Here is a 12784-nt window from a genome sequence, read left to right on the forward strand (position 1 = left end):
GAAAAACATCGATTTCTGCTTTCTTGACTATGCCAAAGCCTTTGACTGTGTGGATCACAATAAACTGCGGAAAATTCTGAAAGAGATGGGAATACCAGACCACCTGATCTGCCTCTGGAGAAATTTGTATGCGGTCAGGAAGCAACAGTTAGAACTGGACCTGGAACAACAGACTGGTTCCAAATAGGAAAAGGAGTACATCAAGGCTGTATATTGTCACCCTGTTTATGTAACTTATACGCAGAGTGCATCCTGAGAAACGCTGGGCTGGAAGAATCACAAGCTGGAATCAAGATTGCCGGGAAAAATATCAATAACCTCAGATATGCAGATGACACCACTTTTATGGCAGAAAGTGAAGAGGAACTAAAAAGCCTCTTGATGAAAGTGAAAGTGGAGAGTGAAAAAGTTGGCTTAAAGCTCAACATTCAGAAAACGAAGATCATGGAATCCGGTCCCATCACTTTATGGGAAATAGATGGGGAAACAGTGTCAGACTTTATTTTCTTGGGCTCCAAAATCACTGCAGATGGTGACTGCAGCCATGAAATTAAAAGACGCTTACTCCTTGGAAGGAAAGTTATGACCAACCTAGATAGCATATTCAAAAGCAGAGACATTACTTTGCCAACAAAGGTCCGTCTAGTCAAGGCTATGGTTTTTCCTGTGGTCATGTATGGATGTGAGAGTTGGACTGTGAAGAAGGCTGAGTGCCGAAGAATTGATTCTTTTGAACTGTGGTGTTGGAGAAGACTCTTGAGAGTCCCTTGGACTGCAAGGAGATCCAACCAGTCCATTCTGAAGGAGATCAGCCCTGGGATTTCTTTGGAAGGAATGATGCTAAAGCTGAAACTCCAGTACTTTGGCCACCTCATGTGAAGAGTTGACTCATTGGAAAAGACTCTGATGCTGGAAGGGATTGGGGGCAAGAGGAGAAGGGGACGACAGAGGATGAGATGGCTGGATGGCATCACGGACTCGATGGACGTGAGTCTCAGTGAACTCCGGGAGCTGGTGATGGTCAGGGAGGCCTGGTGTGCTGCGATTTATGGGGTCGCAAAGAGTCAGACACGACTGAGCAACTGATCTGATCTTATCTGAAGAGCAAAAACTTCCCTTTAATCTTGAAAGGAACTCTACCAGATCATCCCGACTACAAGGATGACAGTCAAGCTCTTGAATCTTGGATATATGTCTCAGGACTGAAGAAGACCCCACATGGCACCTGGTCCTGTCCAAGTGATGGAGACTTCAGAGTCAAAGTGAGGGGGAAGAGCAGTAGATGACGTTCAGGTAGGCTGCTCTGGCCCGAGAGAATGGATCAAGTCTTCACACTTTAACTAAACATGACACCCTTTCTCCTTCCTTTCCTTTCTTTTTCTCTGCCACTGACTAGGAAAGATAAAGCCCCACTCTATAACCCCCAATACATTGCTAAAGAAAGTAATCTTTCAACTGAACTTATCATCAGAATTTCCAATCCATCCATCCCTATCTAGATCCGATTTACCTCCACTCAGTACGATGCATCCATGCACAGTAAAACCAATTTACTGACACAGGGTTAGAGAAGGAAAGTGAAGTATTTATTGCAGGAACCAAGCAGGAGTCCAGGCAAGCTTAAAAAACCCAAACTCCACGATGACGTTCAGGGAAATGGTCTTAAACACAGGGTGAGCGAGAGGGTGAGGGGTGTGTGATCAGCGCATGGATGTCTTCTGATTGGTTGGTGGTGAGGTAATCGGGAGCCAATATCCTCAAGCTTCTGGGTTCTATGACCATGTGAGCACCATAGACTGAACATCTTCCACACGGTAGGGATTTCTATTTCTGTAAAACAGCACAAAGAATTTGGTTCAGAATACTGTCCATAGCTCTTGAGGAGGAACTAAAGGTCCTTGATGGTGTTTATGGTTGACCTATTATCACTTTGTTTTGCTTGACTGTTACGCTTTGCTTCTGCATTTTCTTACTTAAATTTTATCCTTGGAGCTTGGGGAAGGCCTAGGAGGCTAAAGGTTTATAACACTCATGGGTCACAGGGCTGTCCCAGGATGCCCCCATAGGGTCCTGCTGGGTTACAAATGTCAGAGGGATTAAGCAAAACAGTCATGGCCATGGAGACCACACCAAGAGTGAACAAAGCTGTGGGGACTGTATATCGGTAGCTGAGAGTGATGCTAATGCCTTACATTCTGATGATATCTTTTGGTTAGGCTGAGAGTTTGCTACAACGTGGGGCATACTTAAAGAGAAAACCACAGGTTTAAAATGGCCTCACTTTTGTTGAAGCCCATGATACCAACCCTAGGTTTAACACCTGACCTAACTGTAGCTTTGCCCTTCCCCAGGAATGTAGTCTTAATCAGCCAGTCTGGACTTTTCCAGTCAGCATCCTGAGGTGATCAGTCTCCTGGGACCTCTCCATCTTCAAGAGGAAGAAATCTACCTGACCTCTTTTGCTAAACAGTGGTGAAATGCGCATCACGTAAAATTGACCATCTTAAGTGTACTAGCTCAGACTGTAAAGAATCCACCTACAATGTGGGAGACCTGGGTTTGATCCCTGGGTTGGGAAGATCCGCTGGAGGAGGGCCTGGCAACCCACTCCAGTATTTTTGCCTGGAGAAGCGCCATGGACAGAGGAGCCTGGCGGGCTCCAGTCTATGGGGTCTCAAAGAGTCGGACATGACTGAGCAACCAAGCACACACACAAGTGTACCTACAGTTCAGTGGTCCACTCCTATGGTTGTGCAAAAGTCACCACCATCCAATTCCAGAACTTTTTCATTTTGCAAAATTGGTCCTGACCTTTTAGATGTTGCTAACACAAACTCAAGTACTTTGGCCACCTCTTGCGAAGAGTTGACTCATTGGAAAAGACACTGATGCTGGGAAGGATTGGAGGCAGGAGGAGAAGGGGATGACAGAGGATGAGATGGCTGGATGGCATCACTGACTCAATGGATGTGAGTCTGAGTGAATTCCGGGAGTTGGTCTGGCGTGCTGCGATTCATGGGGTCGCAAAGAGTCAGACACGACTGAGCAACTGAACTGAACTGAATAGAACACATTCAAAAATTATAATACACAGAGAGGGTCAAATAAACCCAGGAATGGCCATGGAAAAGATATACTGTGCACTTCGATGTGTATGGTCTCATTGAACTCACACAACAACCTGTGGGTTGGCTGATCATGCTCATTCCACAGGTGAAGAGACTAAGGCTAGGAGAGGTGAAGTCGCTCGTCTAAGATTCCCCAGCTGATGAAAATGGCAGAGCCGGGGATCTGAGCTGGATTCAGTTTGATTCCAAGTTCTTTCTAGAAGCACAGGGCCTCCTCACCAGGGGGATGACAGAGAGTGACAGAGACAAGAAACCTACTAGTCCAGGAGCCTGAGTGGGTGTCCCAGACAGAGACAGCGACACAAGAAGGACAGACTGGGGAACCCAGAACCACCTGGAGACGAGACTGGCTGGCACTTTTGGGTTCACACAGCAGGACCCACACAGGGGACAGGGCCCCACACCCAGCCCCTGGGGACGAGTGCTGGGTGGAGTCTGACCTGGAAGCTGATGTAGGACAGATGCACACCGCCCTTGATGGAGATGGCATTGACTTGGTAGAAGGGCACACGGTGTGCATAATCCAGGAAGATGTTCTTGTCCACCATCACCTGTTGAGATAATTGCACATGGCAGGAGGGGGTCCAGGACCAGGTGGGAGCACACCCGTGCCTCTGGGAGCCCTGCTTCCAGACGTTCAGACCTGTATCTGGTTCTTACATCAATCCCCTGTAGGTCAGGGTAACAGCCTTCAGAGCTGTGCCAGTCACAGGAACATGCTTGGGACCCTAAGTGCATCGAAGGGCAACCTCTACCTGACTCTAGTCCTTGGCTTCTTCATTCTTCTGGTGTAGGTTTGTCTTTTAGTCTTAGCTCTCCTGTGGTGTTATTGAAATATACATGCAAATGTTCACGGGGAGCAGAGAAGAAGTGATGTCAAGTTGTATGATGAGGGAGTGGGGACATTCATGTTCACACAGAGAAAAAAGACACAGATGTACTCAGCTCCCCTCCCATCTCCCCAAGCCCAGAGACACCGCTCTGCTTGCAAAACCAATATGCAATCCCAGGCAGAACTAAGTCTTTAATAACACCGGGATAAATGCAGCAATAAGGTAACAGAAAAACAAATATTCCCAGGGACCTGGAGTGGAAGAAGGGCTACAACAGAGAAATGGAAATAACTTGGACTGAAGGGCCCAGGAGGCCAAAAGGCATCACGGTGACTTCTCCAGTGCTTACTTCCAGAGTAAAAGAAGCAACAGGTGCACCTGTAGATGCAGGTGAAGGGGTGTAAGGAGACAGCGGCCTTACAAGGAAATAGTCCTCTTCTCTGTACAAAGTGATGCTCACATGGCTATTTAAAGGCTGCTCGCAGCACCTTATGGGGCTGGGGAGCAGAGAGCTGAAGAGAGGAGCGCTCCCACTCACCTTGAATGTGGAGCTGTCTACCTCGAAGCAGATCTCAAATGAACTCCCCTTCTGGAAGGGCATCTGCATCTTCCTCTCCTCCGGCCCCCACTTTCCTAGCTGCTTCGTGTTGCAGACCACATATCTGCCTTCTTCAAACCGAGGGATGAAGTGGAAGGCAATTTCATGGTCGTTGTAGTCCATCTGAAAGTTCACTTCAAACCGAGGTCAAGGAAAATAGGACAGTATCCCGGCTTACTGCCAAATTAGCTTACTGCCAATTTCATGGTCGTTGTAGTCCATCTGAAAGTTCACTTCAAACCTAGGTCAAGGAAAATCAGACAGTATCCCGGCTTACTGCCAATGGGAACAGGAGGTGCTCACTCTTTGACTGACATCTGTCTGGGAGGCTGCATACAACCTGCATGGCTGGTTGGTACCCATTCCTAGTCTCGTCCCATCCCTTTGGTTCACTGAATTTGCACTGTGTTTTGTGCAGTTACCACATTTTGCCCTTACAGTGTGGTTTTCTAAAAGTAAGGAGGAAATGGGTAAAGAAATTTGCGTCCAAGATGGAAGTAGAGGAATGTGCCTAGAAGTGAGAGTCTTTGGGGCCAAGTGGTGGCTCCCTGGAGGTCAGCCTGTGTCTGCTCAGTTGGGAAAGAGGACAAATGGAAAGAACAAGCTCATTGATGGGACACCTACAGAGATGGTGTTTTAAGGGGAGACACAGAAAAAACCCTAGGTCTCTGGGCATGGGGACCTCAGAGTGTGCGTCTGTCCCTCTTCAGAGGGTGTCGTGTGTCCACCTGACCTAAGTGAGGTCAGCAGGCCTGGACCCTGATCCCAGATCAGCCCTGTTTGTCATTTGCAATGACCTAGGACCATGCTATCCTCAAACTGCCCCACACAGAAAAGGGGTGACTGCCTTCCTTCAGGGATGACAACTGAAACGGCCCAAGGGCACCCCTAAATAAGTATCTCTTGTTCCCATCTCACCTCAGAGGAAGCCCCTCACCATCTCCCCCTCTTTTGGATATAGCTGAAACTATAGGCTGAGGAGGGAAGACAAAGGAGCTTCCAAGGGGCCTAGCTCACAAAAGCGGTGCGATAAATTCTTGTTCTGCTTTTTCCCAGATGGAGCTCATGCATGTCCCCTAACCAAGGTCCAGCCCAAATTATCCAATGAGCATCTCTCTCCCAACACCTTGCCTGAACTCGGTGCCAGTGTGGTTCCCAGTCTGCTGCTTGGGGTCACTCAGGCTCCCAGCTAGCACACAACAGTCAGACAGCACGTGTGGCTCCCATGTCATCACCACAGAACCGGGCACTGCCCCACACCCACGGGTGGCCCTCAGTGGACGTTCTACCTGCAGAGTGCTCTGTTTTGCTTGTTTATCTGGGGTTTCTTTTGGCTTCATGGCTCGAGTATCTTAGTTCTCTGATCAGGGATCCAATCCATGACCTCTGCAGTGGACGACTGGAGTCCTGACCACTGGACCACCAGGAAACCCCCAGGGCCCATCTGCTTTCTTGGATAAGGGTGTGAGTTCTGAATGCCATCCTAAATACCAGGATGCTCTGTGTTCCTCTTGCCCCTCAGCCATCAGGGGCAAGAGGAACTGGTGTGTTTCTGAACCCAGCAGCCCTCCCTCCAATGAAAACGAAGCTCCAAGTGACCCTGAAATGAGAAATTTTAGTTCTTATTTCTCTTAAAGGGGAGAGTAGTGTTTCTGACATGTCTCTGGGTGTCGTTTTCCCTTTGCAGTCCCCCAGCTTCATTCCTGTGTTCCTTTGTAAATTCTGCCCCAGGGAAGGAGAGAATAGCAGCTCCCATCGGAAGGGGGACCTACTTGGAGGTAGAGACAGGCTCTATGGGACAGAGTGGGAGTAGAAAGCCCTCCTGTGCTGGAAGGAAGGGTTAGCACAGGGAAGGGGAGAGAGGGGTGGAGTTCATAGTCAAGGTCCCGGGTTCCCCTGCGGGCAGGGTTTCAGAACTGGGTGCCTCATTTCCCTCACAGTCCCCTGCAGGCACTGAGGGCCTCAGAGTCCCACATCACTGTGGCCGGGTCACCTGGTAGGAGAGGCAGAGGCGGTGGCAGAGGAAGTCATCTAGAAGCCAGGTGTAGAAGTAGGGCTGTGGGGTGGAGGGGCCTGGAGGGATCCAGAACGTCCCCAGGCCCCATGCAAAGTAATGAAAGGAACAGAGCGGGTAGAAGTCAGCTGGGATTGGACAGAGAGGCTTCTGAGAGAGGCCACGTGTGCAGAGGGGCCCCCGTGGGCACGGCAGACCTCAGGGTGCACAGGCCCCAGGCCTCCATGCCACCCGGAGCTCAATATAGTTCAGCCAAGGCTGCATGAACTTCTGAGGACCTCCCACCTCTGGAATACATGCAAGCTCTTCTCTGTTCCCAGACAGTCCCACTCAGGAGAAAGGGAATGGGAAACAGGGCTTAGTTATCTATATTTTGAATAGACTTTAGTGGGAAAAACCTTGAGACTGAAAGAGACCGAATACAACTTTGATGGCAAGTTTAAACATTTCCAGGTCACCTCAAATGAAGTTTCCAAAGTAGATGAGACTGGCTAGAGGAAATGAAGGGAGTTGACGTATCTGTAGCTCTGGGTCATTGTATACGAAGTTCAGTCCCAGAACTCCACCTCTGGGCTGGCCTGCTTCCCTCCCTAGACCGTGACCCTCCATTCCCCCTGTCTCTGGGGAGTCTGGTTAATGGTGCCCCGGATGCTACAGGTAGGTGGTAGGGGGCGCTGAGCATTGTTGGCAGGGCCAGGCCCTTCCCATCCCCTGAACTGGGTGTAGGCAGCTTGGAGGATGCTGTGTGGACCATCCTGAGCTGACAGCACCCTGGTTCACTCAGGAATGAGGCCGAGAGCGACAACAATTCCCGGTACCTGTTTTCGCATGTGGAAAGAACACGCCCCATGACGGTGATCTTGTGTCCATCCTGGAGACCCCCTTCAATCCTCCCAGTGAAGGGAACAGGCTGTGGAGAGGAGACAGTGGTCAGCTGGCCTGCCTCCTTCTCTCCATAGCCTAGGGACCAAGTGCAGCCACGAATAGGACAGAAGGAGCCTCAGCTCCGCGGAGCTTGCAGCCCTGGAACGAGGAAGTTACACAGATATTCTGAGGTTTGGAGAAGGAGCCCCTCAGGCTCTGAGAGGATGTGACAAGGTCAGATTGGCAGCTGGCAAAGGAAGAAGTGGCGAGTACACAGCCCTGAGATGGGAAGGAACCAGGGGAATGAGGAGGGTGGCTGGACCCCAAGCCAAGCTGCTAGTAAAGACCCAAGTCCTGGCTGGGCACTCAGGGGTCCACCATGGACCAAAGAGACCCACCCACCTATCCTCTAGGATAAACCTTCTGCTCACCTGAGCAGGCCAAGAAGTCATCCTCCCCCTCCTGCCCACCCCACACAGAGAACAATGGTGACCTTGACCTTTGTCCCCCCACAGCCTCAGAAAGTGCCTCTTTCCCAGGTGCTCTCTGCAGCCAGGGGGCAGCCCCCTCTTCTACTTCTGCTCCTGGGCTCCCATCCTTCCTCCAGGCCCTGGGAAGCCTCCCAAGTCCTCACGTGGCATCACCACCCCTTCTGGGCCCCATCACTTTGTCATGTTCTCTTTCCTGAGCCTTTTTAAAGGACCCAGCATTATGGTGAAGATGCTTCATTTTACAGTCAGGCATCCTGCAGGTTTGAATCCTAATTCTGCTGCTCATTACCTGCGTGGTCTTGGGAAGCTTATTTAAGTTCTCTTTGCCTCAATTTCTTCATCCATGAAATGAGAACAAGCCCCAGCTTCTGGGTGACATTGATGATTAGTGAGAAAATGTCTGTGGGGAGAGACTCGCACATCTTTCCAGAATGCTTTTTATCTAACGTGGTTCTATAAACTGCCTTCAACACAGCTCTGTCTCCAAGTCAGTTTTCACATTTTCAGTGTTGAAGTATTTTCTACCTTCTCCTCTAAGTAACATTTTACAAAGATTAAATGCTTGCAGGAACCAGGCAGGTGATTTGCATAGTTGAACTGGCCAGGTGGGGGAGAGTCGGGAGTAGTGGGGACTGCAGCAAAGTAGGCATCATCTTCCTTATCTAAAGAGCAGTGTCCGCTCAGCTGTAACCTGATTACCTTTCAGGCTGTGTTGTCAGAGCTTCCAAGTCTTTAGGAGAAGACAGAAATTTGAGATTTTTCTTCTGTAAAACTTTCTAATTTGGGGGGGCGAAATGCTTTGAAAAAGATTGTAGTAGGTTTCCTTTGCTATAAGAGACATATAATGAAATATTTGCATTGAATTGATATATCTAAATTTGCTTCAAAACAATCCAGGGGTGGAAAGGAAAGTAGAGCTGGGCAGAGATAAAGCAGATAGTTCATGAGTTGAAACTGAGTGACTGGTATGTGTTGTTTATGATACTAATTTCTCTGTATTATACTTTCTCTTTGGCAATGAGTTAAAACAAACAGTCTGCAGGCCAAACAACAACAAAAAAATACACACCAGCTCAATTCAGTCCTAGTCCATGTCCTTCAGTTGTAGGACCACCCAGAATCCAAGGAAGCCCCTCCGAGCCCAGTGTGCACAGCTGGCCCTGGGAGATAACCAGTGATGCCAGAACCCCATTCAGACAGACTGTGCTCCCGGACCTTGGGCAGAGGTGTCTTTTGTGGCCCCCAGGTCTGGTCTGAATTCTGCCATTAAAAACTTTGGTGACATTAAGCAAATCACAACATCTCTGCATCTCTGAGTTCTTTCTGTCAAAATCCATGTCGGTGATTTTGGAGAAGTAGAATCAGCCTAACACAGGCTGACTAGCATGGTGCTCTTCCCTGAAAAAGAATCTCCTTATTTGTTGGAGTTTGAAATCCTCCGAAGAGCCTTTCTCTCCATCAGGAGAGACGAGGCTTAAAATGTATCCGCCTGGCAGCATGGGCTCCTCCCTTAAGCATATTCACACTAAGGTATAGAGTGGTAGGAGGGGTCCTCAGGGCACAGAAGGAAGGCAGGTTGGAGGAAGCCATGTGTGGATCATGGGGGCGGGCAGTACAGGTTAATCTTAAGGAATGATTCCCCAAAAAAAACTTCATGAGATTTTAATGTCTTAAATGGTGCCCTCACATTCTGAAACACAAGATGATTTCAAATTGAGTATAGTCCAAAGACAAGATTACTCATTACTGTGTTATAATAGCAAAGAATTGGAAATGAATCCAGAAGTCCACTAGGAAGAAAATGGTGAAATTAATTATGGTATTTCCATACAACAGATTCTAGGGAGACTTAACAAGAAAAGAGGAAGAAGGGACCACTTTGAAAACTGATAAGTAACATTGCCCTCTGTATTATTTTTTAAATGGGTAGGAATGGCTATATACATGTATTTACTTATCATAAATAAAACTTTTCTGGAAAGATTCAAAGAAACAGCTAATATTTATTGACTCCAAGAAGGTTATGGTAGACTGAGTAATTATACCCTCCCCCTTTTCCCCACCAAAAATGTCTACATTATAATCCCTAGAAGTTGTGAATATGTTACTTTACCCAGCAAAAGGGACTTTGTAAGAATGATTAAGAATCTCGAAATTGTGGGGGGTTATCTGGAATATCTGCGTGGGCCCAATAGTCACAGGGTCTGCAAAGAGGGAGGCAGAGGAGGAGAGTCAGTTGTCGGAGATGTGACAACAGAAGCAAGAAGCTGCTGCCTTTAGAGAAGGAGAAAGTGAAGAGGTCCCTGGTGGTCCAGCAGTGGTTAAGTATCTGCCGTCCAATGCAGCCACTGAGGGTTAGATCCCTGGTTGTGGAACTAAGATCCCACATGGGCCACAGCTAGAGAGCCCATGGGCCACACTGAAGATCGCTTGTGCCACAATTGAGACCTGACACAGTCACACACACACACACACACAAATCACAGGAGGAGGAAGGGGCCACAAGCCAAGGCAAGCAGGCAGCCTCTGAAAGATGGAAAAAACAAGGACACATTCTCCCCTGAAGGCTCCAGAAGGGAACAGCTATGCTGACATTTGATTTTAGATTTCTAACCTCAGAACTGTAAGGAAATACATTTGTATGGTTAAGCCTGGTGTGGCCGAAGACCCCTCTGTGCGTGCATGTGTGTGTGATCTTAGCAGGAAAGAGCAGCACAGGCCTTTGCTTCCTATGACCCAGGAAGATGGATTTTTATGTTGGATTTATAGCCTCACAGATTAGGTTGGCCACCCCACTCCCTGTGCTGGAAGCTCTGATGTCACCAAGTCACGTGACCTGTCTACAGTTGGGCTTTTGAATCCAAGGATTAGAGAGTAAAAACATGTCATCAGAATAATAAAATGGCTGAACCTGGAATCGGCTCCAGGTCCTCCATCTGATGGAGAACAAGACCCAGGTGACACATCCTGACTCAGACCACTGTGGAGGCGCCCACCAGGCAGCCCAGCTTCCTCCAGCCCCACCCGGGAGCCCTCACTAGATGGGCTGAAGGGCATTGGCCATTGCACAGAGCACACAGACCACACCAGGGCTCCTGGGAGGTGGGCTTGAGTGGGGATCAAGTAGCTCCCCAGCACCTGATGCCCCATGCACCCCCTCCCCATGAAGGGCTCCATCAGCCCACCTGCCCAACCTCTCAGGAAGCTGAGCCCGAGAGAGGCTCCTACTGCAGGGCTGGGCCAGGACGCAGTGAGCTCAGAAAGTTCCTTGGACCCAGGCTGCCGCCTGCCTGCCTCCTCCTGCCCCAGGAGACTCTCTGTGGACACCTCCTTCCCCCAGGATGCGGGAAATCAAGACACCTCCCTCCTCAGCCCTTATCACCTGGGGACCTTACAAGTGGCCTCCACCTCTGTGAGCCTCAGTAATACATTTATGTTGTGGAGATGATTAGGGTTTAAACCAGCTGTCCCAATCTTTCTGGCACCAGGGACTAGTTGCACGGGAGATAATATTTCCAAGGCTGGGAAGATGTGAGCGATGGGGAGTGGCTATAAATACAGAGGGAGCGTCACTAGCTCACAAGCTGCTCACCTCCTGCTGTGCAGCCCAGTTCCTACCGGGCACAAACACCAGCCCATGCCTGGAGGTGGGGGACCGCTGGTTTAAACAAGGCTACCTATGACAGGGTCTACCTAAGACCTCCACACAGACGGTAAAAATGCCCAGAAGAGAGCCCTTTGCACCCCACAGTACAGGGGCAGCCCCCTCTACCCTCCGGGGACAGTCTTTCTCAGATACCCTTGACCTGCCGTGCCTAGCTCTCTCAACCCTCAGATGCCAGACACCTGTTCGGGAGGCCTTTCCTCCTGCGCCCAGACTCCTAACAATTCTAAACACTTTCAGAGCCCCCCACAGTGGCCCAGATACCTTTCAAACTCTCTCAACATGCTACTTTGCTAAATCCTTACCCGAGCTCTGGGTGGTGACTTGATTATTCCCATTATAGCCAAGCAGCACCTGAGGCCCAGAGAGGTAAAGTAACTCGCTTGAGGTCATCCAGCTAGTAAATGGCTGAACCCAGGGAGGTCATCTTCCAAGTAAGTGCCCTTAAGTGCCATGCTCCATTGTTATCCTCCCCAGAAGACGTTTACCTTCCTTCATGTTAAAGAAAAAAATGGAAATTCACTTTTCTATTTATCACTTAGACTCTTCTTCCCCCACTGAGCACCTAGAACAGGAGAGAGATCAGGAGAAGGCTCAGTAAACATTTATCACACACACAAATCCTGGGGACCCTCAGCCTTGAGCGGCACCGAGGAGACGGGCACAGGCAGAAGTTGTGGCAGGGCCGCCCTGGTTGGTGTGTCTGCCCTTCGTCTGTTCTCTTTGGAACGAGGCCTCCCCGGCCCCCTGTCACCCCAGCAGGAGCTGTTTCCTCGGAGCCCCAGAGCTGCGTCCCTCTGGCCGAGGCCTCTCCCAGCCCTGGAACTCACTGGGTTTATGTAGGGAGGCTGGGTGTCCGTGAAGGCCAGCTCTTCATCGCCTACGTGACCACTGCCGCTTTGCATGCTGTCCAGGCAGACCTCTGCAACAGGAATGACTCACCAAGATACAGAATTCAATGCAGTTTGTCTGTTATTCAATGGGGAGGAGCCAGGAGCAGGAGGAAGTCAGTTTAGAGGAAGGGAGAAAGGTAGGGAGGAAGATGGAGGTCAGAAGTGGCCGCTCCTCTCCCAGGGCCTTCTCCCCTCTGCTCTCCTCCTACCCTCCACCCCAAGTCAGAATAGTTCACGTAGGCTCAGACATTCTCACCACGTGCACAGCTTCTAGAAGACACTGCCCCTGAGCGTGTGGC

At 49.6% G+C, this 12784-nt stretch overlaps 1 protein-coding gene across 1 annotated transcript; it reads right to left on the reverse strand.

The window, feature by feature from the left end:
• Positions 1-1586: 1586 nt before the first annotated feature.
• Positions 1587-12542, reverse strand: LOC129650865 (galectin-9-like). Its single transcript, XM_055579662.1, has 5 exons — positions 12423-12542; positions 7392-7483; positions 4500-4800; positions 3569-3679; positions 1587-1661 (listed from the first exon to the last, which is right to left on the reverse strand). The coding sequence occupies exons 3-5, from the start codon at positions 4680-4682 to the stop codon at positions 1587-1589; spliced, it is 369 nt and encodes a 122-aa protein (XP_055435637.1). The 5' UTR covers positions 4683-4800; positions 7392-7483; positions 12423-12542.
• Between the last annotated feature and the right edge of the window lie 242 nt (positions 12543-12784).

This window comes from Bubalus kerabau, chromosome 4 (assembly GCF_029407905.1).
Source record: "Bubalus kerabau isolate K-KA32 ecotype Philippines breed swamp buffalo chromosome 4, PCC_UOA_SB_1v2, whole genome shotgun sequence".
Taxonomy (NCBI): domain Eukaryota; kingdom Metazoa; phylum Chordata; class Mammalia; order Artiodactyla; family Bovidae; genus Bubalus; species Bubalus kerabau.